This window comes from Pieris napi, chromosome 12, assembly GCF_905475465.1.
Source record: "Pieris napi chromosome 12, ilPieNapi1.2, whole genome shotgun sequence".
NCBI lineage: Eukaryota > Metazoa > Arthropoda > Insecta > Lepidoptera > Pieridae > Pieris > Pieris napi.
The window spans coordinates 6,469,366-6,496,901 of NC_062245.1; the positions used below are offsets into that span (position 1 = coordinate 6,469,366).

At 34.0% G+C, this 27,536-nt stretch overlaps 6 protein-coding genes across 6 annotated transcripts; 2 read left to right on the forward strand and 4 right to left on the reverse strand.

The window, feature by feature from the left end:
* The first annotated feature begins 3,185 nt into the window (after positions 1–3,185).
* LOC125054716 (protein ANTAGONIST OF LIKE HETEROCHROMATIN PROTEIN 1-like) lies at positions 3,186–5,118 on the forward strand. The gene is made up of 2 exons (XM_047656744.1): positions 3,186–3,653; positions 4,247–5,118. Exons 1-2 carry the CDS (start codon positions 3,186–3,188, stop codon positions 5,066–5,068), a joined length of 1,290 nt encoding a protein of 429 aa, XP_047512700.1. The 3' UTR covers positions 5,069–5,118.
* Positions 3,649–5,664, reverse strand: LOC125054717. Its single transcript, XM_047656745.1, has 2 exons — positions 5,124–5,664; positions 3,649–4,205 (listed from the first exon to the last, which is right to left on the reverse strand). The coding sequence occupies exons 1-2, from the start codon at positions 5,463–5,465 to the stop codon at positions 3,723–3,725; spliced, it is 825 nt and encodes a 274-aa protein (XP_047512701.1). The 5' UTR covers positions 5,466–5,664; the 3' UTR covers positions 3,649–3,722.
* Positions 5,665–5,789: 125 nt separating this feature from the next.
* LOC125054714 lies at positions 5,790–8,336 on the forward strand. Its single transcript, XM_047656743.1, has 2 exons — positions 5,790–6,329; positions 7,248–8,336. Exons 1-2 carry the CDS (start codon positions 5,988–5,990, stop codon positions 7,728–7,730), a joined length of 825 nt encoding a protein of 274 aa, XP_047512699.1. The 5' UTR covers positions 5,790–5,987; the 3' UTR covers positions 7,731–8,336.
* LOC125054713 (protein ANTAGONIST OF LIKE HETEROCHROMATIN PROTEIN 1-like) lies at positions 6,335–8,267 on the reverse strand. The gene is made up of 2 exons (XM_047656742.1): positions 7,800–8,267; positions 6,335–7,206 (listed from the first exon to the last, which is right to left on the reverse strand). Exons 1-2 carry the CDS (start codon positions 8,265–8,267, stop codon positions 6,385–6,387), a joined length of 1,290 nt encoding a protein of 429 aa, XP_047512698.1. The 3' UTR covers positions 6,335–6,384.
* Positions 8,337–20,369: 12,033 nt separating the features above from the next.
* Positions 20,370–23,684, reverse strand: LOC125054668. Its single transcript, XM_047656686.1, has 2 exons — positions 21,698–23,684; positions 20,370–21,598 (listed from the first exon to the last, which is right to left on the reverse strand). Exons 1-2 carry the CDS (start codon positions 23,682–23,684, stop codon positions 20,724–20,726), a joined length of 2,862 nt encoding a protein of 953 aa, XP_047512642.1. The 3' UTR covers positions 20,370–20,723.
* Positions 20,370–24,755, reverse strand: LOC125054670. The gene has a single exon (XM_047656687.1). It carries the CDS (start codon positions 24,686–24,688, stop codon positions 23,711–23,713), a length of 978 nt encoding a protein of 325 aa, XP_047512643.1. The 5' UTR covers positions 24,689–24,755; the 3' UTR covers positions 20,370–23,710.
* Positions 24,756–27,536: the final 2,781 nt, after the last annotated feature.

Here is a 27,536-nt window from a genome sequence, read left to right on the forward strand (position 1 = left end):
ACTACTTTTATATGCATTTGTCGCGCTCCTAAACAAGACTGCTATGGTTACATTAATACAAACCACAGCGGTTTTCTAATGTAACATATTGTGATTATATTATATTATTTTGTAAAATAAAGAAATAAAAAAAAATGTAATTTTTTTTTTCATATTTTTTTTTGTAGAAAAATATGTTAAATAGTATGTATTTTAATTCAAATGTAAAGATAGAATTGTAAAGCTCGGATTTCGGAAGTCGGTTAAATATTATCATGGATTAGGTATTCAATATATCACTCCCGTTTAAGCTTTCCATCAGAATTTGGACTGTATCTAATTTATTTAAGTAACTACTATAACGATAGTTTAAGTCACCTTCCTAAAATTTGCTGTAAATATCATACAAAATATACTTAACAGAAATAAGTAGTACTTAATCATACTAGTTACAAATGCTATTGGTAACATATCTACGTTACTTTATACTTAGGACAGTCAGGGAACCTTAAAAATAAGATTGTGTTAATTAAAAAATAATAATAATAATAAATAATAAGGCGGAAAGTACATTTATGAATAAGACACTCACAGAAGCTTTCCCATTAATACAATGTAAGATAAAACTACGTCTCACTCTTATTATTCTAAAGGGTTATGCATTGTTAATAATTTAAGCTAAGAAGTTAAGCTTCGCGCTAAAAATGACATTTTTGCTCCGCGAATATTTACGATCATAATATTAAGCCTAAAATATTGAGTAGTAAGGTTGTTTATACACGATTTTCATTAATTTTTGTATGTTGATTTCATGTATGACTGACGGAGTATATAGTGCCACGAAGTGACGTATAACGCCCGGTCAATATTGCGCATTTTAACTGTACCAAATCGGATGGGCTTGAATATAGATTATTTTAAAAACAATAGCTCCATAACTATAATACTCGTAATAAATACAAAATTAGTGTGCCAATCTAGCTATGTGCATATAACTAGAAATTCGTTCCAAGGCAATTCCAACCCGCTATTCATAAAATTTTGTCAAGAAATATATTCAACTCACACTTTTAAAGTAAGTTGCTTGCTAAAGCCTTAAATTACGAAACTAATTATTTCAATAATGTTAGAAAGTTCTTGGATATGATTTGCTCCAGTTCATCACTATCTATTGCTTGATGTAATAGGTAACACGGCTGGATCTCCTGGTTGCTTTCCAGAGTCGAGGGCGATCGTAAACATCGGCGTCTTGTCATGTAAGGTAAGGTAAGGTAAGCAAACCGTGATGCATGTGTTATCAATTATTTTATTATTCTTTTTTATTTATCTGACAAACTTCCCAGTTCATGGAACGTCATGCTCACTTAAATGCTTGTGGTGGCGTCCATACGTCGGATTGTTTCTCGTCCTATAATATGGCGAGTGGGCCGGGCCATGTGTTGACTGGTGACGTAAGGGGCCGCTTGAACGGTTAATTGTGGTGACTGGTGACGGACTTGGATCGATATTTAGGATATGTATTAATTATTCTCAGCCTTGATACTACACGTGTTGTTCTCACATTATTTAACTGCATGCTCCTCTGCCCTGTGCCTTGCTGATATAGGTGAAACGATATGTTTTCTTATTTATATTATTCCTTACAAACATTTTGTGAAAAAGACTTGGTGAGTTTAATTGACGGAAATTTTATTGCTAGTTTATTAAGTCTTACGCCCTTGATTTGATAACTGGCAGTAAATTAATTTAGAGTCATTAGATTTCTTACTGACGTTCATAAGTGTACATTACCTACAGAAATCTTCTATACGCTAAAGGACATTAACCCTTTTATATGAAAATCACTTTTCGCTAAATGTATTACGTTTTATCTACTCGCGTGTATACAGCCTAATCATTTTATAAAAGAAAAGAGAGGCCAACGCCGACGTTATCTTTATGAGAGACTTATCTGGATATTTTTTCTCGCTATTTTGTTGAAATTTGCTCCGAAATTGTGTCTTGTTTTACCAATTTTACGCAAAACAAAATGGAGACACGATGTGACAAGTTATCTAACACATTCACGTCACGCTGCTTTCTTTGTTTTCCTACATAAGTGAAATTTATGGGATTGAAACGTGAGAAATAACATTATTTTAATGTTCACAATAACGAAATCAAAGATGTAAACGCTTTGTAATATATATTATGCATGTTTAAACTAGCTAAGTCCAGATATTACTTGCGTATCCAGTTGTAGTTTGTTTGTCTGTCTCGAAAAATTTACTTAACAAAACTAAGTAATTGTCAAAATTGTAATTCCTTTGCGTTAGAAAATAAACAAACTCTTGTGTATATATATATAAGTAAAAATAAATGTAAATTCAAAGCCGCTAATATAAAGATATTGATGATATAGGATTCTGTCAGTGTATTTTTGTCTATTCGTTTTCAGATCTGTCAAAATGATTGATATGAAAATTAAATAGTTTTTCTTATTTGCGTGGATGACAGCTATGATAAAATGATTTTTAAAAACTATTTGCAAATTTATATTGCACTACGAGTATGCCTATTTGCTGGCGTATAATGATATTTTTACGTCTTTTTCATCAGTAATTTTAACCAAGTCGATTGTGCCTGAATCGATCAGGAATGAAAGAAAGCGATGAAGATTTTAACTTAATTAATCAATATTAGTGGGACATACGTATTAGACACATAATATGTTAACTTTACAACAAGCAAAGTCAAAGAATAAATAAAGTCACGTGGACATGAGGTAAGAGCCTAATTTGATGGGGTAACTTTTAATGGACGCCGAGTAACTTGAGACGTTATCTCTGATAACTTTTTACGAGTTCTTAGTAATAACTTTTACTGTATCATTTGGCTGCAAATTAATGAGAACTATTTTAAAAAGATAAGATACCGCAGTAATTAATATATATAAATAAAAAAACCAGCGGCGCTACAACCTCTTTAGGTATTTGCCTCAGATTTCACAGTGTTGGCCTAGTGGCTTCAGCGTGCGACTCTCATACCTGAGGTCGTAGGTTCGATAACCGGCTGTGCACCAATGGACTTTCTATGTGCGCATTTAACATTTGCTCGAACGGTGAAGGAAAACATCGTGAGGAAACCGGCTTGCCTTATTATGCCCCGTATTCATGGTAAACATTTGTTTAGCAACAGTTGCTAAACATTGTTGGTGAGCGGCGAGAATGTTGCTAGCAACTATGTTTAAATCAATACAGGTTGTCCACACGCCAGTCTGCGTTAAAATGTTGCCCGAGGAGGTAGTGTTGTTGTGTTCTCTGTATCAGATGTATAGAATCTCTAATAAAAAAAAGAGAAAAAGATGGTGGATTCGAAATTATCTTTTGCAAAGAGAAAATTTGATGAGTGACCTCAGAATGACAGATGGATCATTTTGTAACTTTACGAGAATGTCGAAAAGTGATTTCGAACATCTTCTAGAAATGATTGGTCCATCAATAGCCAAAAGGGAAACAAATATTCGTCAGCCAGTTTCACCTCAAACGAGGCTGGCTATTACATTACGGTATCTTGCAACTGGAGATTCATACAGTTCTCTTTCATACACATTCAGAGTATCAAAACAATTGATTAGCAAAATTATACCAGATGTATGTCAAGAACTAATTAACTCACTAGCAGGATATGTCAAGGTACAAGAACACTATTTGTGTAATCAAGTATTTTATTAATTAAAAAACACAAAAAAAAAACAGTGTATGCTATTGCGTTGATTCATCACTGAGATAGTTAACTAAGTTTAGTATAGCCGAATCTTCTGTTTCGTCTCGTAATGCATCTAGTCTATTTGTTTCGTGTCTCTCAATTTCCCTTATTTCAGTTTCCTGAACATTATTTGGTGTTGATGATGGATGAGAAGATGCCGTTTGATATCCATATGTATTATATCGTCCCATTTTTAATTCATACAGTATATTATTAATATGGTACTTTGCCTGTGTCACGGCTTGGTCATCTTTAACACTTCTTAATTCAGCAGCAATATATTCACCATATATATCAAATGGATCCTTCTTCTCCCTTTCATCCATCTTTTTTTTAGCACTTTTCAAAACCTCTAATATTTCATTTGATTCATCTGTCTTATTTCTTTTCCTCGAAGATGTAGATGTTGTAGCATTCGGCCTTGGTGATTGAGATGGCTCTGACTCCATACCACTTTCAAGTGCATTGTTTTCATCTACCTGTAAATTATTATCTTATTATATATTTATTTATTTTTTAGGTTCCAAGTTCGGAACAAGAATGGAAACAAATAAGTCGTGAATTCGAAATACGATGGAATTTTCCACATTGCATTGGGGCCATTGATGGGAAACACGTTATGATTGTGGCGCCAAATAATTCTGGAAGTGAATACTACAATTATAAAAATCAGTTCAGCATGGTACTTATGGCAATTGCAGATGGCAATTACAACTTTATTTACGCAAATTATGGAGCTAAGGGTCGGTCGTCCGACAGTGGAATATTTCAAGAAACACCGTTTTATAATGCATTGTTAGAAAACTCACTTAAACTGCCACGGCCTGAACCAATAACACAAGGCGGAACAGAAATGCCGTATGTAATTGTAGGTGACAGTGCTTTCGCGCTAACGGAGAACATCATGAAACCATATCCTGGCATTCATGAACGTGGGAACAAAAAGCGTATATTCAATTACAGACTATCAAGAGCTAGGAGGATTATAGAAAATGTTTTTGGCATTTTATGTGTGGTGTTCCGTGTATTCACTAAACCTATTCCGTTAAAACCAGCCAATTGTGAACTCGTGGTAATTGCTTGTGTATATTTACATAACTTCTTAAGACGTAACTCAGTTTCCAGATCCATATATACACCTCCACAAACTTTTGATTTTGAAGACTCTGAAGGTAACCTATTAGAAGGTTCTTGGCGAAGGGAACTAAGTTCGTTTCCTATGATTGATTTGCAAAGACGGGGCAGGCCTGCATCACAATCAGCTCTTTGTATTAGAGAACAGTTTGCCGATTACTTTATAACTCCAGAGGGAAGAGTTCCATGGCAAAATAATGTAGCGTAATTGTAATAATTTTACAGACAATAGTATAAAACAATTATATACAAAAACAACTTACTGTTTTATTCATAGTATCCGTTTCACCAGAAGTAGTTGCACCACATAACAAAAATTCCAATGGCTCGTAATAAATCCATTTACATTTTTCTATTGCGCCGCTGCCTGTAGTTTTTTTTGCCGACATCTTTTTTTTCTCTCTAGTAAATTGAGTACGCAGTACATGTATTTTAGTTTCTACGTCTTTTTTGGGTATATTTAGGACTTGAGAAATTTCTTCGAATGCATCGTTCTTTTTGTTTCTATCTTTGTATTGTTTTATAGAACAATCCCATAATAATGGTTTTGATTGAAATAATTCTATTAATTGCATTATTTTATCATTGCTCCACACTACTGCCATGTTTATAAACTGTTGCAAACTCGTCCACACACGTCAACAATTGTCGCTAAACTGATGTTTACGCTTGTCGGGCGAGAGCTTGTCAACATGATGCTGTCAACTCTGCAACACGCAGTGTTGCCAGCAACATGTTGACAGCAACTCCGCAACACGTTGATTCAACTTTGTTGCTCAACAAATGTTTCCCATGAATACGGGGCATTAGACCCAAAAAGTCGACGGCGTGTGTCAGCCACAGTAAACTGATCACCTACTTGCCTATTAGATTTAAAAATTAATATATATACCTAGAATATCTAATATTTTTCTTTTGGTTAATTATGCCCCGTATTCATGGGAAACATTTGTTGAGCAACAAAGTTGAATCAACGTGTTGCGGAGTTGCTGTCAACATGTTGCTGGCAACACTGCGTGTTGCAGAGTTGACAGCATCATGTTGACAAGCTCTCGCCCGACAAGCGTAAACATCAGTTTAGCGACAATTGTTGACGTGTGTGGACGAGTTTGCAACAGTTTATAAACATGGCAGTAGTGTGGAGCAATGATAAAATAATGCAATTAATAGAATTATTTCAATCAAAACCATTATTATGGGATTGTTCTATAAAACAATACAAAGATAGAAACAAAAAGAACGATGCATTCGAAGAAATTTCTCAAGTCCTAAATATACCCAAAAAAGACGTAGAAACTAAAATACATGTACTGCGTACTCAATTTACTAGAGAGAAAAAAAAGATGTCGGCAAAAAAAACTACAGGCAGCGGCGCAATAGAAAAATGTAAATGGATTTATTACGAGCCATTGGAATTTTTGTTATGTGGTGCAACTACTTCTGGTGAAACGGATACTATGAATAAAACAGTAAGTTGTTTTTGTATATAATTGTTTTATACTATTGTCTGTAAAATTATTACAATTACGCTACATTATTTTGCCATGGAACTCTTCCCTCTGGAGTTATAAAGTAATCGGCAAACTGTTCTCTAATACAAAGAGCTGATTGTGATGCAGGCCTGCCCCGTCTTTGCAAATCAATCATAGGAAACGAACTTAGTTCCCTTCGCCAAGAACCTTCTAATAGGTTACCTTCAGAGTCTTCAAAATCAAAAGTTTGTGGAGGTGTATATATGGATCTGGAAACTGAGTTACGTCTTAAGAAGTTATGTAAATATACACAAGCAATTACCACGAGTTCACAATTGGCTGGTTTTAACGGAATAGGTTTAGTGAATACACGGAACACCACACATAAAATGCCAAAAACATTTTCTATAATCCTCCTAGCTCTTGATAGTCTGTAATTGAATATACGCTTTTTGTTCCCACGTTCATGAATGCCAGGATATGGTTTCATGATGTTCTCCGTTAGCGCGAAAGCACTGTCACCTACAATTACATACGGCATTTCTGTTCCGCCTTGTGTTATTGGTTCAGGCCGTGGCAGTTTAAGTGAGTTTTCTAACAATGCATTATAAAACGGTGTTTCTTGAAATATTCCACTGTCGGACGACCGACCCTTAGCTCCATAATTTGCGTAAATAAAGTTGTAATTGCCATCTGCAATTGCCATAAGTACCATGCTGAACTGATTTTTATAATTGTAGTATTCACTTCCAGAATTATTTGGCGCCACAATCATAACGTGTTTCCCATCAATGGCCCCAATGCAATGTGGAAAATTCCATCGTATTTCGAATTCACGACTTATTTGTTTCCATTCTTGTTCCGAACTTGGAACCTAAAAAATAAATAAATATATAATAAGATAATAATTTACAGGTAGATGAAAACAATGCACTTGAAAGTGGTATGGAGTCAGAGCCATCTCAATCACCAAGGCCGAATGCTACAACATCTACATCTTCGAGGAAAAGAAATAAGACAGATGAATCAAATGAAATATTAGAGGTTTTGAAAAGTGCTAAAAAAAAGATGGATGAAAGGGAGAAGAAGGATCCATTTGATATATATGGTGAATATATTGCTGCTGAATTAAGAAGTGTTAAAGATGACCAAGCCGTGACACAGGCAAAGTACCATATTAATAATATACTGTATGAATTAAAAATGGGACGATATAATACATATGGATATCAAACGGCATCTTCTCATCCATCATCAACACCAAATAATGTTCAGGAAACTGAAATAAGGGAAATTGAGAGACACGAAACAAATAGACTAGATGCATTACGAGACGAAACAGAAGATTCGGCTATACTAAACTTAGTTAACTATCTCAGTGATGAATCAACGCAATAGCATACACTGTTTTTTTTTTGTGTTTTTTAATTAATAAAATACTTGATTACACAAATAGTGTTCTTGTACCTTGACATATCCTGCTAGTGAGTTAATTAGTTCTTGACATACATCTGGTATAATTTTGCTAATCAATTGTTTTGATACTCTGAATGTGTATGAAAGAGAACTGTATGAATCTCCAGTTGCAAGATACCGTAATGTAATAGCCAGCCTCGTTTGAGGTGAAACTGGCTGACGAATATTTGTTTCCCTTTTGGCTATTGATGGACCAATCATTTCTAGAAGATGTTCGAAATCACTTTTCGACATTCTCGTAAAGTTACAAAATGATCCATCTGTCATTCTGAGGTCACTCATCAAATTTTCTCTTTGCAAAAGATAATTTCGAATCCACCATCTTTTTCTCTTTTTTTTATTAGAGATTCTATACATCTGATACAGAGAACACAACAACACTACCTCCTCGGGCAACATTTTAACGCAGACTGGCGTGTGGACAACCTGTATTGATTTAAACATAGTTGCTAGCAACATTCTCGCCGCTCACCAACAATGTTTAGCAACTGTTGCTAAACAAATGTTTACCATGAATACGGGGCATTATTCGTGTTCATATTAACTGTAACGGATACAAATGTGCATGTTACATGACGTGACGTTGCAAATGGCAAGAGAGAGCAGTATGTTTTATTTAGGCTTTAAATAATTGCAAACGGTGGCCCTGAGTGAAGTAGCGTCTCGCCTCTGAGGACACCAAGCTTCTTAGAGGCTAATTTAGTCTTAACTTTCATTTAAATAGTAAGCATTGTTGGCCTAGTGACGAGTACCCGTACCCGAGATCGTAGGAAGTAGGGCCTCGTGCCGTACATTAATAGACGTTTTCCGCTTTTAACACTCGCTTGTTCGGTGTTGAAAATATCGCGAGGAATCCGGCATGCCTTAGACCCAACGCCGACGTGCTAGGCACAGATGAATCACCTATTTGTCCATTAAAAAAAACAATGATTAAGCCACAGATACAGAAATCTGAGGCCCTCACAGGTTGTAACGAAACTTTTTAAATAGTACTGGCCTTAAGAATAACCTAATAAAAGATCTGATTTCTATTCAAGTTGGCTTCGCTTAGCCATGCCGGACTGTAAAAGTCGCTGAAAGCTGAGTTGGTACAGACAATCGTTTTTCATTTCAATTCACGGCATGATAGATTAGTAGCATTCCACATTGCCAGTTTTACGTCTTTATTACATTTTTTTTCTTAAGCGATGGCTGTTATATAAAAGATATAGAAAATGCCATCTCATATACTAATAACAACGCACTCGTCACCTATTTCACATATCGAGAATCGGATATTGAAGTGGCAGTTAATATATGTACATAAGAAAAGATAAAACGAAACAAATAGAATCTTATAATTTCTAAGAAACATTTACATTGAATGTACGACATATTAGGAAAAAGAATAGAACTGCTACAGATAATGGCTCCCTTTCCCTTGGGAAATCTTAATTTTTCCAACAGGCAATTTCCCTCACTGTCGTTCATCACTATTATTACGGAGATTTTCCGGAAAATATATACAATGCAATATAAAATGTTCTTGGCAATTAGTTCGGTTGGAAACCGCAGAACGTTCACAGTTCCGCTCTAGAAAAAATAAAAAGCTTTACTCGAGAAATCCTCCCTTTTTCCTTTCTATCGTGGTCATCTGACATTTTCATAATTGTAACTACAAATTCACTTTAAAAGGAAGATTTGTAGTATAATGGTTTTAAGTCTTAGTACTTAAAACCATTATATATGATACTTTAATATAATAAAGAGACATCTTTGACCAGGCGTCTGCCTGCATTCCACTTTTATGGGAAGTATATAGATTGAAGATGCTTGGAGTTATATATATATATATAAGTCACACGACGTAATCATTACTTATTTCATTTATGTGATTTTAAAAGTATGTACTGTATTATATGAATTTCTTCTGTAGCGAGAAAATAAACCTGTCATTCAGAATTGGATATAAAGGATTTAGGATAAAATCGTGCAATGCGTACTACTTAAAATATTGTTACGAAGACAGGTTGACTGAAATGTTTCTCGATTTTTCCACAAGTTAGAGATGTTTTCAGAAAGTTGAATATTTTTTATTAGAAAATTGTAATTTGCATAATGTTACCCTCGTTTTGTCTGTTTTGTCAGGACAATGTATGGGGTATAACTTGTCCTGAAAACTGTAAGGAATATTCTAGACCGAATTTTCTAGATGTGGGACAAGGATGGAATGATACGCGATAAAGAGGGAAGATCGGAATCTTCTCGAAACCATACTGATCACTCTAGAACGCCGTACCACACGGACGGAGCAATGAGCGAAAGAGATAAAGAGTACGTACGATCTAGAATTGTGCAACCGCTACTCAGTGCCAATCCTGCCTAAAGAGTTCTCGAACATCGTTCAAGATTATTCCCAGGGATATATAAGCGAGCCGAAACGGAACCAACTAATTCAGTTTCCAGTGCAAGAAGAGAAATAGATAAAGTGCTAATACTGAAGACAAGTGATAAAGTACTATGTGAAGTGCGCGTAATTGAAAAAACTAGTGACGATATTTTGTGTGTGTAATTAGAGCATTTCTGCGCGTAATTTCCGGCTTTTTAGTGTAAAAAAATTCCTCGTTGATTTATTTAAAATAAACCCTTGAAGAGATCTATGGCGTTTTCTGTCCGATCCCCGAACTCGTAACAATAGTATGTTTTTGGTACGGACTTCAAGATATAAATGCAGATATGGATATATTTACTGGCAGGTTACATTTTCAGATACTTACAGATTAATTGATTGTTCAATTAAAAACTATTAACAATGTGAATAAAACTCTATGGCTCTTAGTACATTGCATCATTCGCTCAAGGTTTAAAACTGCCCGATCTTATTTTTTATTGTTCACAACGAACAATATATGCTTACAATTACGCTGATGTATCCCAAAGTTGGCTACTGAGGGACTTAAGTCTGTTACAATTAAAAATATGGCTGAGATTTAGGTACCCTATGATACCTCAGGGTACAGAGTATGGAATATATGATAAAGACTTATAATAGTAGTATTATATACGGAAAATTTTATACGTATATACACAGTCATAGTGTTCAGCCAAAATCGAAGGGGAAATTAATCAAATAATTCATATTATGTAATTTGCTTCCCGCCGTGTTTCCCAAAATAAATCGTGCTGGCTCCAAAATTAATATTATGAAATATAGCCTATAGGGTTCATAATTCAGTGACTAATAGAAAATAATAGCATACTTATAATATCGTAAAGGTTAAACGCGTAAACTGTTGAAGTAATTTCAATAATGTGTGGTAATACAGACTGTAGTTATTTTTTCAGCTTGGATTGTGAAGGATAATGTAAGTAATTTTACAGTTATTATTTCACTGAAAATAAATCGAAAATGTATGCAAAATTAAAGCGAAACAATATTGCTCGGCAATGAGTTGCGTCTGTTAAAAATATGTATTTTTTTGCAAACGTGATCAGTAAACTGTTCTTTGTCCTCACTAGACATTAGCCCTTTATCGAAATGTCGTAAATCGAAGTTTATAAATGATACACGATCCTATACGAATGAACGAGTTTTCTATTCACTTGACTTTCGATTTAATATTTAAGCTAGAACGAATAAAGATATACCTAAAGCGTCAAAGAAAATACACTTTGCGAAAAGGATCAAGTCAAGCAAACACTTGTTCCGAGAAAGCCTTTATGTCCTTACCCCTGAAACTAATGAAAAACAATAAAACCCTTCAATTGTTCAATATCTCTTGCTCTTTCATAAATCCGTTGAGTTATGTTTTACCAAAGTACTCAACACCATACGTCGAGAAATAAACCTTAATTGTATCTGTATACGGGTTGTTATAGCATACGATATATGCTTCAGTAAAGATTCGATCGTGGCGTAATGTACGGCTGATCCCAAGTTATGTAAGACTACAGTGACTTCACATATTATTATTACAAGTGAAATGTCCTGGATTTTCCCCACTTTGATTTAATTTTATGTTAGCGCTCTGATTTTAGTATCAATATAAAACCTGGAGCTTTCGATGTTAAAGAATCTCACCTCAGTTAGTTCCAACAATGGCACAATCAAGATAACATTATACCTAATCTCAACTGTTTTAATATAATTTATGAAGGGATTTATTGCAATTAGGTATGACCTACCCAGTTTTTGTCCTACAAGGCGTACGTATGTTTATAAAAACTGTTATTTAAATAGGTTTGAGACCCACATAAAGTGGGTTTGACCAATGTCACTGGCTTTAGTCACGATGTTTATAATACACTCATGTGACGAAATTGACTATACGCATGTCAAAAACGTTATAAATTTGGATATAAAGGAGATATTAATAATTCTCTAAGTCCATGACGTCATATGTGTACGATATCTTGGAACTCCTATAAATTCAGTAGAAATGAATAGTATTTATGTAATGTATGAAATGTATAATGTATCTCCAAACAATTTAGCATTTATCCATACAGTACTGAAATATCTGAATCAATAAGGATCTAAATCCCCAATTTGTTTGAAAATTCATATAAAAGAGATTTCGCATGATAAATTCACTCTAGTCTTTATACAGTATGCTGTAACGAGAACAGTTTGTTTCCATTAGATTTTCTAAACTTTAATAAGTTGGGAAACTTCTACAAGCCGAAATAATATTGAGTCGTTCGTTGAGCTATTTAATAAACAATATATTACATTAAGTAGTAACGATCAAGAATAATTGAATAGGCTCTAGGGCCGATAAAATCGTTACATTTAAATTAATTTGACGACTCATTGGTCAGTGGTTAGTACCCCTGACTGCGAATCCATGGGTCCCGGGTTCGATCCCCGGCTGAGACGAACATCGATGTGATGAGCATTTGGTGTTGTGCTTAGGTCTTGGGTGTTTAAATATGTATTTATATGTCAATCTATCTATAATATGTATGTATGTCCGTTGCCTGGTACCCATAACACAAGCTTCACCAGCTTAGCATGGGACTAGGTCAATTGGTATGAATTGTCTTTAAAAAAAAAAAAGAGGGCAACATACATGCATTGTGTAATACTAACGAGTATATTTTTTTATAAAGCAAAAGGGCTGAAAGCTCAATTGATGTTAAGTGACTCTCACACCGCCAACACGCAATTACGTTGCCGGCCTATTAGGAGTCGATACGCTCTTTTATGTATGTAATGAATATTTTATTACCACTCAATTACCCAAAGTCTGGAAATAGCTTTAATCTCACAAAGGAATCTGAAAACAATACATAATATTTATTTTTCTATGTGGCTTATATTATTTGGTTTGTGATTGTAAGGATAACCCCCAATTGCGCTACATTGGGTCTATTTCATTTATAGATACTTAAACTTCTATGTTATATTAACACGATCTTCGGGTTGTACCTATTAGTTTTGCTAACTGGCAACTTAAAGCGATTCTGTATTCATTACATAGTTTGAAAGCTATTAGCATCACTCAATGTTAAGTACTTGGATATTAAACACTACGGTCCGTATTTCAGTATCACAAATTTATATCAAAAGTTTTAACGACGAACATGCTTTAACAACAACTAAATTTAATTGGCGTTTCACGGGCCTATAGTCCTAGAATCAGGCTCGCGAATGTGTGTATGTTTGATATGGCTGCCAGCTGCTAAAGCGATTACTATGAATTTTGGTTTAAAATCATATGTCACCTCAGTTGCGAGAAGCTCGTCCCGATAAAACAGTATGTGGCATGACGGGGCTCATAAAAATACTAGGCGTTCTAGAATTAACTTATAATTATTTGTGTATTTGGGACAAACCAGATGGACAAACTTACATCATTCCAGTAGTATTTCATTTCATACATAAGCACCAATTAACATAAATACTACAATATTTGCGTATTTAAGATAAAGTTTTACCAATGTAGGAATTCATTCTAATGTTTTAAAAATTTTATAAAATAAAATAAAAATAAAGTACTTTCATTGCATGAATAGGAAAAATTGCGGCAAAATTTCTTCACTAAGGAACATCGGAGATTAGGAACATTGACAGCCGACTTTTACAATCTCGAATAATCTTCGAATTATGCTTACACTGTAATATAAACAACTATGAATTTACAACCGTGAAATTATTACAGTTTTTTTATGAAGAGATATTAAAAATATAGTAATGAACAATATAAAACTATCGTAACGAGTTTTCAGTTCTGCTTCCTGAACCAGCTCAGACCTACACATCCGAGAACTTACCCTCGTTAAAAAGAAAGCTCAAGAGCTTACGAACTACAGCTATATATTAACTAACGGGTTTCAAGCCAAATTTAATAAATTTACTGTCGTACTGTTTGATCTGTGTAATTTATAAACGATATATGACGAGTCTCACAACTCCATATTTATGACGTTAGTAAAAAAGCAATTGTCTATGAGCTGAGATGATCTATGGCGGCTGGAGAGGGACGAGAGTGAAATATAGCCTCATATAACTTTGGACAGCCGTTCTCAAGATAAGCACTAATTTGCAATTCAAATATTTAGAAAGTATGGTAAAATTTTGGATAATTTAAAAAATATCTAAGGCCTAATCTTAACTTGAAGCTTTTTCTACTTAGTTATGATATATAATTAATATTGTATCATGAAATATTGTAGTGTTCTTCTCATTAAATGACAAACTATAAATAAAATATAAGTAGTAGTGGCGTAACTATACCATCTGGGGACCGTGGCAAATCTTTCGTGGCAATGCTTTTGCTGAGGCCCTATCAGTAAAAATCGTTCCTACTGAGTTTAATTTTAATAAACTTCGAGATTTACAGCGTACTCAATTACACGTTGTATATGTCCCACTAATGGTCTTAGGCCTCCTCTCTTAGGCTAGGGGGAATGGTCTGTAGTCTCCACGCTAGCCCAATGCGTATTGGACACTTCACATTCATGCATATAACATAATATATCTTGGGCAGAGGCCCTCTTAAGGTCGTTCATAAGAACAGAAGTATGCTCACACAAACGAAAGTAAATACACAAGAAATTAGCAATACCTTCAAGAGGGAGATGCGCTTAGCTATTGTTTCTCATCACTAATTGGCGATGGTAATGATGAGGCACTAGTTAACGACACCGGTCTACTGACTTTCCATACAGACGAGTGTTAAATGGGGACATAGACAAAAATGTCCTTTGGTTTACAGCTTTGGTTCGAATCTATGACCTCAGGGATGAGAGTCGCACGCTGAAGCCAACACTACTCTCACTTGTTCGTATGGTAAAAAGAACGTCATCGGGAGAATACCAGTCTGCCCGATCATGGACTAGTTTTATTTAATGTAACTTATACCCTCAGTTTTCAAAAAGCAGGAGGCTCTATTTAAACACCGTTTCATTTGGCCCCCATTCCAGCATCTTTTGACACGTACATAGCAACTCCAGCAAATACGTACGGGACTCCTTGTCTGCAAAGAGGTTTTTCTCAATTATCTCTGACACTCAATTACTTTTTATAGAATCCGCCATTCTATGGCACTCGTAAATTGAGTGGCTCTTTATTACAAATCTATGTAAATATTCAGAAATAGGAGCCATACCCTATTAAGACTTGCATGTTAACAGTCCTATACGCTTTGGCTTGTAAAATCTTGAAGGCGTCGATTCTGTTATGAAGGTACACCTTGGTTGCGGATGGTGTTGTTTGTTCTATGTTATATGTTGTGAAAAATGTTCTATGTGTCCGGAGGCAAACACTTTACGTCAATTAAAAATTAACCGGATCATTATTATACTATGTGGGTTAGAATTTCTACTGAAGAATAAATTATACTTTTAATAAAAATAAATGTTAATTACCTAGTGAATCGAATTTTCCGGTCAATAAATATCACGATTATTAAACGCGTCTATTCTCGGCGATATACAAATATAATAATAAGTAGATGGTTATTCATTTACTTGCGCAATATGTGTAATATTGCTAATGAAGTTTAGCTAAGTATTGGCAACAATATCTTGTACTTTAACTTACAAGGGTAAGGGAAGTCGAACGGATTTCAACTCGAATGCGCAAATTTACGGCGAAGCGTGTCTTCGACGAATCACATGCATCCCCTTGATAAAACGCATTTAATTTAAATTTGACAATTCAGATTTAATATACGTAGCACGCGTATATTAAATCTGAATACGTCTAAGTCTAGTATAGGCTCTGTGAGCAATAATGTGGCTTGGCCTTCGAAATGAGAAACTTCTACTTGCTCCTTGGCGTTTCCTGTCCGCTTTCCAGCTTTTGCTGGCTTTCAGCTGCCGCAGGTCTTCCTCATCTTTATGAATATCAATCAGCCAAAACCAACTATTCCAGGCATGCTAAAGTCTAAACCGATATTTTTGCTTCAAATTTGATAATGTCAAAATACGGAATCTACGAATGCAACGAGGAACGGGTTATTCAAAGTATGACAAAAGTAAAGAAAAAATGCAACACGACATTCTGCTACAAAAATTCATAGTAAAAAAGTAAGAAGGTTTAAAGGGATTTATCGGTATCTAGGGATCTTTTTCATGTCGCACGGCAAATACTATTAACCCTTCATTATCTTTTACCGAGCATAATGAAGCGGTTTCTACTTAACTTTGAATTTTATTATATTTCTTAATTTAATAAAGGTTTGTCACATCCCCTTAAGTTTTTATGATACAAAAATACTTAATTTAGTTTTGTTGTTAATGCAAAATAGACTTCACTATATGTATGAGGAAAGTACACATTTGAAAATAATAATTGAAAAATATTCTTAAATTTTGGCAGTGAAAAAAAATAAACTAGCATTTGCTAATTACTGTAATATAATTCCAATTGCGTTTTAGCGTGCGATTCTCATCCCTGAGGTCGTAGGTTCGAACCCCGGCTCTGCACGAATGGACTTTCTGTGTCCATTTAACACTCGCTCGTCCGGTAAAGGAACATCTCGAGGAAGCCGGCATGCCTTTGACCAAAAAAGTCGACGGCGTGTGTCAGTCACAGCAGGCTTATCACCTACTTCTACCTCACCACCAACTTGCCTTTTAGAAAAAGAAGCAAATGATCACGAAACAAATACAGAAATCTAAGACCCAACCTAGGAAAAGTTGTATGTTGTTTTTTAATCCAAATTTAAATATAAACTACTCCGAATAAAGGATTATTATTAACTTAATAGTGCAAGATATAAACAGAAATTGTTTTGAATTTCAATTTGTTTTCTTATCGAACTCCAAAACCAAAACTCACTCGTAAAATATATGTAAGGATTGAAGAAACAATTTTCGTTTTCCACTAATTAGTCGATAGCAGTTTAGTGCCCCTTGCTCACTTTAATTAACGACGTACTAAATCCGTCACGATAAATAAACGGGACAACAGTACTTTACTCGAATTACTTTAATAAATAAATAAATCTGATAATTTTTACCCTGTTAATACTTACAAGATAGCCGTTGATGTCATATATTCTGTGTATGAAAGTTTATTTTGAAACAATCACACACGATCATTTGTGCAACTTTAAAAGTGTTATTCTGACCGATTTATTTATACATATATTTATTTAAATTAACTAAAGTGTTAGTTTTATATATGTACTAGCGATCCAACCCGCTTCTCACGGGCAACCCTGACCCGTAAATCTTGAAAAATTATATACCTTCCTTATGAATCATTTTATATATGTATTAGTGATAACCGTGTTTTTGTAAGCATTATCAAGAACTCTAGAACATTCTTTTCTCTAGAACTCTAATATATATCGCTCATCGTTAAAGCAGCGTTCGTAAGAGATGTTTTCGTTCTGCCATTTTTCTTTGACTTACTTTGAAAATACGACTAACACGAAAAAGTTTGTTATTTTTCTGGTAATTATATTATAGACTATATAAATAACGTGGCTTTCTATTGGTAAAATAATTTTCAAATCGGTTAGGTAAAACTATAGATTACAACCTCACAAAACTTGACGTGTGAATAAAGTTCTAAGGCAGCAGCGACCAGAATCCTGAGAAAAGGTGGAAATTTTTCGAGGTTTTTCGTTAGAAATATTCAGAACCTTTCTCTTTATAATATTAATAGAGATTATCTGTGATTAACTTTTTATTGGACTTCAATCTTGCTTAGTGTCTTGAATCTTGAAATTTGACGACTCATTGGTCTAATGGTTAGTACCCCTGACTGCGAATCCATGGGTCCTGGGTTCGATCCCCGGCTGAGACGAACATCGATGTGATGAGCATTTGGTGTTGTGCTTAGGTCTTGGGTGTTTAAATATGTATTGATATGTCTATCTATCTATAATATGTATGTATATCCGTTTTTTGCTTATTAAAAAAAGGATTTATTTCTAGACTTAAGTCTAGAAATAAATCCGTCTAACGCAACCGTTACTATAAAATACAAAACTGTTAATCTAGATAAAAGTGAATAAGGGATAATATATTATTGTATTATAAGAGTTTTTTTTTGTAGTTAATAGATTACCTTAAACTTTGTTATAAAGAGAAATAACATAAAAGCATAGTTTTGTATCTAAAAATGGAATCGATGTAAATATTTTGATAGTTTTCCTGAAGGTAAGCTGAGGATTTCAGTAAATCTGTTTGAGGATAACGTACACTTAATTTATTTTCTCAAGAACCCATATCGTTATTTCTAGTTTATATTTTTATTAAGATTCTATCACACACTTAAAAGATTAAGGTTAGCAGAATAGCACACCATCATAAGAGGTACACAATGCTACATAAAACCATAAATTAATGGTTGAAATTTAAATAAAAAAAACCGAAGAAAAATAATTACCATAATTTTGTAGCCATGAAACATTGAAAGTATTATGTAAGCTTAATAACATTAGCTGCGACAAAGTTTCATTTTATATTTTTAATTAGGTAAATCCCAAAGCAGTTTCCTACTTGTAAATAATAAGCTCATTACGAAACAAACGTGCTTAAATTCTCAAAACTAAGGTCTCTTATGTACTAACATTTCGCTGAAGATATATAGTTTATATTCCTTCCGAACCTTCTACTATGTTTCATCTATAACAGCAGCACTACAACTGCAAAATGGGAAATGGTGGCCAAATTAATATCTCGTATATTCTTTATTGTCAAAAACTGGATGGTAAGATGTCCTGGTGACGATCATCTTTCCATCTAGTTCCATCTGGTGAGGGAAAACGTTGGATTCAGAGGGGGAGAACCGGTCATGCTTTAGAGGATAGGCCTATAGGCTATATCCAGTTCTGGACTTTGACTGGTTAAAACGATACTAATATCTTTGTGAATAATACTTGGTTGATTTCAAAAATACATAAGACAATGTATCATTGTATCTATTTCATTAATAAATAATAGTTGGGGTATGTCTCAAAAGAGCAGTGTTGGCCTAGTGGCTTCAGCGTGCAACTCTTATACCTGAGGTCGATCCCAATGCACCAATGGACTTTCTTTCTATGTGCGCATTTAATATTTGCTCGAACGGTGAAGGAAAACATTGTGAGGAAACCGACATGTCTTAGATCCAAAAAGTCGACGGCGTGTGTCAGGCACTGGAGGCTGATCACCTACTTGCCTATTAGATTTAAAAATGATCATGAAACAGATTCAGAAATCTGAGGTCAAGACCTAAAAGAGGTTGCCACTGATTTATTTCTAATTTTTTGTATGTCTCAAATCACAAATTGTCGCATCACAATCGCTCGTGTCTAGTACCCTAAATGTAATATATATGACACGTCGCCGTCGTAATATAGATGTTGCTTTGTTGTTAAATGCACTCATGTGTACTTCCTGAGGCACACACGTGCGACTCACCTACCGACGAGCGGCAATAATGTGAGCTCGTTTCTTTACAATCTGCTGCTTGCTTTGTTTCTTCGCACATACTAAGAAGTTGGACACATTTCTATGATATTAATTGTAACCCTTTAAAGACTATAAAAGATTGGCTTTCTAAAACTGAAAGCATATACATAAAAATAATACAACACTAATAATCAATATATTTTAAAAGTACATACCTTACTTACCTACCTATGTCAAAAATTTGTCCAAATCCTAATCGTATAAAAACTTAGCTAAACACACGGATGACATCGAAGCCAGGTTGTGTCTAAAGTAATAAGATAAAGGTGAAGATAAGAATAAAGCCTATTGTAGTTATAACAATACATTACTTAAGGCGTCCTCTCGATATCCGGCTTTCCACGGATATCCGGCCCGGGCATCAAGGGTAACCGTTTCGAGACGTGAGCTAAATTTATATTATCATACAAGTTTTGGCCATTAGCCATGCTTTTCTATCGTTATGTGGATAACGACTACACATAAATGTGAATTTTCAAATAGAATTTGAGGGTTATTGTTAACGAGGATGTCGTAAAGCTAGATTTACTATGAGTATGACATTATATGTTAATGTCGACATAGTCTTCACTAAATATTTATAATGTAACTTAAAACATACAGATATATTTTAAGATATCGTTTAGTAATTTTCATGGCAAACAACTCTTAAGTTCTTGAGAAGTAATTTATTTATTTATTTATTTATTTATTCTATACATCATCCTAAATAGAAAAAAGTTGGCGTGGTGGAAACACAAACTGGACACAGTTTTTCCGTCCACCAGGTCGTCGAAAATATTTAAATAATTAATCTATTACACACTATTACACACTCAGGCCAGTGACACACTATACAATATAACACCCCCACCAATAAACCATAAAAATTGCACGAACAACATATACCAATTGAAACAATGACGCTCCACAGCCGATGCAAGAAACCTGTTCTTGACGAGAAATTCTCATTCGAATACAGGATGTGTATTCGAATTTACATATTCGAACATGAACTAAATGACGACATCCTACTTTTAGTTATGCATAATTTGTTATTGTTTGACTTATAAAGTAATTTTTTAATTTAAATTTGATATTGTTTCCTGTTACATTAGCAAATAGCGCAGCCGGTAAAGAGTTTAATAGATTTGGAATAATATAGTCTAATGTTTTTTTCCCATATAAATTATTGTATTTTGGTAAAAGAAATTCGTTTTTTAATTTTCTACGTGTTGTATAGTGATAGTGAGTTTTAGTTGTTTTAAGGTAATTGTCTGTAAAGTAGTTTTCATTTAATAATGCTAGCTGCACTTTCTCTTGTATAGGTATAATTTTAAAAAATGCAAATAGCTTTCTATAGTCTTCTTTATATTGTGATTTTATTTTGTAAGGAGCAATTGCTTTTAAAATACGTATTTGTAATGAAAATATTTGATTAAGATAGGTTTTGCATGTTCTCCCATAGCTTGAAAGTCCATATGTTATAATAGATTCTGCTAGTGCTTTGTATAGCAGTAGCAGGGTATTGAGAGGTATTTTATTTTTTATTATAGTGAATTTGGCAAGTATCGCTCTTAGCCTTTCACAGACAGAATTAATATGCATTTTCCAGGACATTCGGTCATCAATTGCAAGCCCCAGGTACCTGTGGCAATGAACCAATTCTAAGGCGTTGCAGTTACAGTTGATGGGGTACGATTTACTGGAATGTGCACAAATGTGGCTGTGCAAGACCAAGTGGGGTGCACGCGCGCCCAGATTGCGACTAGATCGGATATGCATGAACTTTGTTTTACCCGGATTTAGTACAAGTCCCACGTCGTGGGACCATTCAGCCAATGCATCGAAGTCAGCTTGCAGCTTTGTTTCTGCTTCTTGTATGTTAGCCCCAGCGGCTACTAGGCATGTATCGTCTGCAAATTGGAATATCTGGCAATATTTTATTATGTTAGGTAATGTGTTAACGTAGGTAAGGTAATGCAAGGGTCCAATAACTGAGCCCTGAGCCGTACCTTCTGTTATGGATATTGGGAAACTTTCTTCGTTGCACACTTTAACACGATAAGTTCTATCTTGCAGATAGTTTTCACACCACTTGAGCAGGTTTCCTCGTACTCCGCAGTCATTTAGGTTTTGTAGGATTACGCTGTGCCTTAATGTGTCGAATGCCTTACTATAATCAATAAACACTACCAGGACATGATCCTTTTTATTTAAGTGCTTATAAATAAGATCTGTGAATGCGGATAGTAATTGTGTGGTGTTTTTATTTGGTTGAAATCCGTATTGTTTGTTAGAAAGAATATTGTGTTTTTTATAATAACTTTGAATTTGTCCACATATATATTTTTCAATTATTTTGTTGATTGTTGGCAGTATAGTTATTGGACGATAATTATTATAGTTTTTTTTGCTACCATTTTTGTATATTGGTCGTACTATACCTGTTTTTAATAAATTAGGATACTGTCCAGTGTAAATGCTCGTGTTAATAAGATTAGCTATGGCTACGTTTATTTTATTGCATAACATTTTAATGTCTATAGTTCTAATTCTATCTGCGCCTGGAGATTTTTTGTCGTTTAATGATTTTATTATCTTTGCGACAGATTTAGGGTCTGCTGACTGAAATCTCATACTAGTATTTTCTGCTCGCCGGTATAAACTTGTATCCAACAGTGGAATTGCACAGTTGGTTGCAACATTACTGATACTATTGTGGAAGGTAGTTGCAAAATTATTTGCAATATCTTTACACGTAACATTTTGATTTTCAAATGAGTTTTGTATTGCTACGTCAATGGATGTTTTAATTTTTCCTGTTAATTGATTTAATATATCCCATAGATTTTTTAGATTGTTTTTATTAGCTTCTATATTGGTTCTAAGTGTTTTATTTTTAGTTTTATTTATTAATTTATTGACATAATTTCTGGTTTTATTATATTTTTGTTTTAGTATTAAGTTGTTTGTATCTTTTATATATTGAGTAAAAAGTTTATCTCTGTAATGACATGCTTTAATAATTCTATTATTAATCCAATGGTTACTGTTTCGATGAGTGTTAGATTTAAGTTTAACTGTATATTCTGATTTTTTATATGCTTGAGTTATGTTATTTTGTATGAAGTTGTATATGCCAATAGGACACGTCATTTCTACTGTCGGCTTCCAATCAATTTGCTCTAGAAGGGTCGTTAATTTATTTTTGTCAATTAATGTTTTATATGTTGGAACATCCTGTAGCTGTGCTTTAGTGCAAGCGAGCACGATCGCTCGATGGTCCGCTAGTTTTGTGCCAACCGCTGCAGTGTATAGGTCGTGTGTTTGGGATCGAGCGTATATGTGATCTATGCATGATTTTGTAACGATTCCTTTGTATAGTTCTGCCCTAGTGTATGTTGTGATCCCACACATAAGGCCTAAACTGTGTAATGTGTTGCAATATTTATGTTTTATAGGAATGTCTAGCTTTAGGTTTATATTAACGTCCCCCAATAGATACAAGTCTATATTTTTCTGGCAGTTACTCTTAATGATATTATGAAGTTCGTCAATAAACAGGCTCTTGCTTAGGCTAGGTGGGCGGTAAATAGCACAAATATGCGCAGTGTATTTCGTCTGAGTTGTGATGGTAAAGAGTATATTCTCGAAATGTTGGCTTTTTACAATTTGTATACTAAATTTATGTTTCTTTTTTACATAAACTAAGATACCACCACCTTTCCTACTGTTTCTGAGCGCTGAGAACATTTGATATCCATTTAAATTGTACAAACAACTGATTCTATCAGAAATGTTAACCTCTGTAACAACAATAACGTCAATAGTGTTAGCCGCATATATACATTGCTCGAGGCTAGCAAAATATTTTATGATTGACCTTATATTTATGTGTACACACAACAGATTTAAATGTTTGCTGGGTATTTTACTCACGAAATCATTTATGTTTATACAGTCTTCTAATTCACAAATATCACTAGTTAAACTATCCATATTAATAATAATAATTTATATGCAATTTAATTTGGGCAGTTAATTGACATTCTGTCTTTTTTTTTTAACGCTTGTATATCCAATATAGATCTTAAGTTTTCTATTTTCGTGTTATCATCCTTTCTTGCACGAACCATACCGTTTTTAAACCAAACGTATTTATAGTTTTGTTTGTTCTTTAATTCCTGCTTGGCTTCCCATAAAATGCTTTTGTTGGATTTAGTCATTGCTTCCCTGATGAATACTATTTTGTTATTGTTGGGTTCATAGGGGCAAACATCGGCCACCATAGTTTTAATGGTTTTTGCAGCTTTAATCCACTTTTCTTGGGTCGCTTTATCAGTAAGTTTAACTCGTATAATGCCGGGTTGGTCGTATTTACCTTGGTATCGCATTGAGTTACGGATACCGTCGAAGGGCTGTTTAAGTTTTAATGCTACATTTTCAACTAATTTTATCACATTCTCTTCGCTCGCAGGGGGGACGTTTGCTATTTCTATAGAATTAGCAAGTTTCTTCTGTTCCATCTCATGGAAACGCTGCTCCAATACGCCTACCCTCAATTCGAGATTGTTGTTTTTTTGTAATAGTTCCGTGTTTTTTCTTTCTAAAGCTTTTATGGTATTTTTAAAGGCATCAATACAACCTAATACTTCATCCAACTTCGTACTGTGAAATTGCAGAGATTGGTTAAGTTCGCTTATTTCCTTCTTTATAGTTTTTTCCACCTCCTTGGAGATTTTATGTATTAGCCCCTTAGTGTCCATAGGTATATCCTCCTCTGCATCCTCTGTTATAAACAAAGAGGAGTTTCGCTTCGGGGATTCCTGCTGGCATTCCATACAAGTCCAGTCTAGGCTTGGGGCCGCCTTTAATGCAGTTATCTGTTTGTTCGTAAGACCGCTGCATCTGGTATTTAGGTGTACCATTTTTTCACATCGGGCACATTCACATCCGGGCATCGATTTAGAAAACGTTTTATTACATTGGTCACACTTCGACATGATTAGATTGTCTTGATAAGCTCGTGCTAGGTTATACGCGTGTCACTCGCACGGCTGCGCTTCGACGACTCTATATCTAATAATATGATATATTAATTTTAATATATATAGTTGGAAATCTCCAAGGTTTAATTACAGAATATAAAAGTACACTTATAAAAAATATATATAATAACTTAAATATATTATTAAAAGGAATCCCTTTAGGAAAGGTTCCGAAGATACTGGCAGCGTTCCCCCTTTGAATAGCTAGACTAATTATTTGTCCGAGGTAGCTGCCAGCTCTTCGGTCTCCTGTGGTGTCGACTAACCTTTTTGCTATTTCTTTAAAAAGCCTTATAGCGCTAAGACCCCACGGACCAAGGGTCTCGGAGCCTAGACCCTGTCTTTGCAAGCTTTTGTGTTATTAAGTTTAATTAGAAGTGGAAAATCGTAAAAACCTAAGTGCAACTTAGAACTTATTGTACTCCTTTATTATCAGCACGACGAGTCGTTCTGTGTTTAATAGATGAATAAACAAACGAATAAATTTATTGTATCCTGTATCCTGACGGGATTATCATTAACATTTTTTTCACATTATTCAAAAATTCCACTTGAATTTCTTACAAAAATATTCTTAAGCCGCAGAACTCGAGCAATATTTTGTGGAAAATAAATTTATGGCGAAATATTCGTAAATTAGAACAGTAGAGTTTTCTCAACCCCAGTCAGTGTTTATGTGAAATGTTGGCGCGTATTTGTTTCAACGAGAACATGAATTCGTACTTTTCACTAACTTTTGCCATGACTTTTTTATTGCGCCCTACAAAACCAACCAGCATTATAATGGAAAGCAAAAACACAATATGAAATTGTTTTTATGTTTATTAAAGCGGACTAGATGGTTTTTTGCTTGAAGGTCTTACAATAAACTGGCATTATAGCGTAGGTTTGAATAAACATTTTTTAGTTACTTATTGCAGGGAAAAGATTACATCTGTTATAACATTAAAACTAGCTTTAGTTAATTAATTAATCGACCTGGAGTGTTTTACTTTTCGATGAAACAAAAAATGGTTTAAGGTTGTTTTGATTAGGTGTTTATAGGAGCTTTTGAACCGTTTTTAAAACGGAGATTCTATAACAGTGTTTCTGATTGGATTCTATAATTCATGAATCTTACAAAGAACGTCTTAAAGCGTTGAAGAGAATTAGATTTTAATGTTTGATGTTCACTTAGATCGTTCTACTCTTTAATTTATAATACACAGTCAGGATTTTAAGCGAATAACAAGTGGCGCTATTCATAGAGATGTATAATGTTGGCAGGGCCTTTGAATTGTCTAATAGAACCAGTATCGACAATCACCGACTTCAAAAACTACAAGTGTAGAAGTTCATGTGTAAATTTACCTTTTTTTTCTTTGTGTATGATTAATCGAGCCTTTTACATATATCAACTATGTATAACTAATTAAAGACTCGAACGCCTTGTTTTTCCAATATTTAACAACTTTGCCAATAGGCTTAAAAATATTACATATTAAGAAATATATTCTTGTTTAAACAATAATATCTGTATATTTTACGATTTCATTGCGTTTATATGTATAGACTATTTCAAGTTTCAATTGAGATAGTCTGACGCAACAGCTCAAAAGACCGTGAAAAAAGCTTTTACTATATTGTGTTATTACTTAATGTTTCAATAAAATAATCATCTTAGTATTTCTGGCTTTAAATTATGTTTAATTAAATTATATTCTTAACCTACATAATAATAATCAAAAATAGACAAATATAAAACTAAAACAAATTTTAAAAGTTTGGTCCCTGTGGCAATGTACCTTTAATGCTGGCAGCATTATATTGCGATACTTATTTGTTGAGCCAGCACCAGGTGTGGGTCACCAATACTTAATAATTAAATTAGTTTAAGCTTTCTGTGGTATTTGAGTGTTTTTATATGTATACATTATAATAACAATTTAAACGATACAATAAAAATATGAAAAAGCGTCGCCCTTTCGTCATCGTTTGACTAGATATGGAAAAATATAAATACATACAGTACTGGTGAAATCATTTAAAACATCGATAGTCCAGATTAATTACATTTTATAGTTATAATCCAGTGAATGTTTTAATTAGCTTTAGCGCAATTTATAAATGTATTCTAACATTCACTTAGGGAACCTTACTGGAAAGAGATTTAGAGATTTAGTCTTACGAGTCTCGTTAAACAAAGACGAGCAAAAGCTACGGAGCCGTTAATACAAAGCATAACATAAAATAATTAAAGGAATCGTAGCTTGAAATGAAGTTAATCTTTCGTTATAAGACCATGTTAATCTTCACTTCTTTTGTAAGGCGTGGAATCTGTCGGAGTGAGAAATGGTGATTTAATGAGCCATTAAGGAATCCTTTTGTGTTAGGAAAACGGTGTTTGTTTAATTATCTTTCGATATAATATATCCTTTCCATATATTGACGTTTTATTGTGAAGACTATAAAGTTCAGGTAGATAAATACCTCTATTAGGTATCGTAATATTTAGTAATACAATAATATATAATAATAATAAGCCTCTTATCCTGAACTGTTTCTTTGACTTTGTGGTTGACTCTTATCTTTAAGTTATAAAAATACAATAATATATGCATAGATAATTTGGTCACGCAAACAATCAATTATTCGCCATGTCCCAATACTTGCGAATAAACCGAAGATCTTGATTGAACAATAAAAAAGTTTTACAGAAATACCGCTCAACTGCAGAGGCAAAATGAAAAAAAATGAGCATAATCCTCACTCAAAGGCCGGCAACGCACCCGCTAAATTGGGTGTCCATGGGCTGCAATGATTG

What these genes read in the sequence shown, in the direction of transcription:
- LOC125054716 (XM_047656744.1), top strand. Translation starts at nt 3,186, where the DNA reads ATGTTGCTAGCAACTATGTTTAAATCAATACAGGTTGTCCACACGCCA. An exon ending in CACTAGCAGGATATGTCAAG is followed by an intron (nt 3,654 to 4,246) that starts GTACAAGAACAC and finishes TTTATTTTTTAG; the next exon opens with GTTCCAAGTTCGGAACAAGA.
- LOC125054717 (XM_047656745.1), bottom strand. Translation starts at nt 5,465, where the DNA reads ATGGCAGTAGTGTGGAGCAATGATAAAATAATGCAATTAATAGAATTA. An exon ending in CGGATACTATGAATAAAACA is followed by an intron (nt 4,206 to 5,123) that starts GTAAGTTGTTTT and finishes AATAATTTACAG; the next exon opens with GTAGATGAAAACAATGCACT.
- LOC125054714 (XM_047656743.1), top strand. Translation starts at nt 5,988, where the DNA reads ATGGCAGTAGTGTGGAGCAATGATAAAATAATGCAATTAATAGAATTA. An exon ending in CGGATACTATGAATAAAACA is followed by an intron (nt 6,330 to 7,247) that starts GTAAGTTGTTTT and finishes AATAATTTACAG; the next exon opens with GTAGATGAAAACAATGCACT.
- LOC125054713 (XM_047656742.1), bottom strand. Translation starts at nt 8,267, where the DNA reads ATGTTGCTAGCAACTATGTTTAAATCAATACAGGTTGTCCACACGCCA. An exon ending in CACTAGCAGGATATGTCAAG is followed by an intron (nt 7,207 to 7,799) that starts GTACAAGAACAC and finishes TTTATTTTTTAG; the next exon opens with GTTCCAAGTTCGGAACAAGA.
- LOC125054668 (XM_047656686.1), bottom strand. Translation starts at nt 23,684, where the DNA reads ATGGATAGTTTAACTAGTGATATTTGTGAATTAGAAGACTGTATAAAC. An exon ending in CCCAATATCCATAACAGAAG is followed by an intron (nt 21,599 to 21,697) that starts GTACGGCTCAGG and finishes TCCAATTTGCAG; the next exon opens with ACGATACATGCCTAGTAGCC.
- LOC125054670 (XM_047656687.1), bottom strand. Translation starts at nt 24,688, where the DNA reads ATGTCGAAGTGTGACCAATGTAATAAAACGTTTTCTAAATCGATGCCC.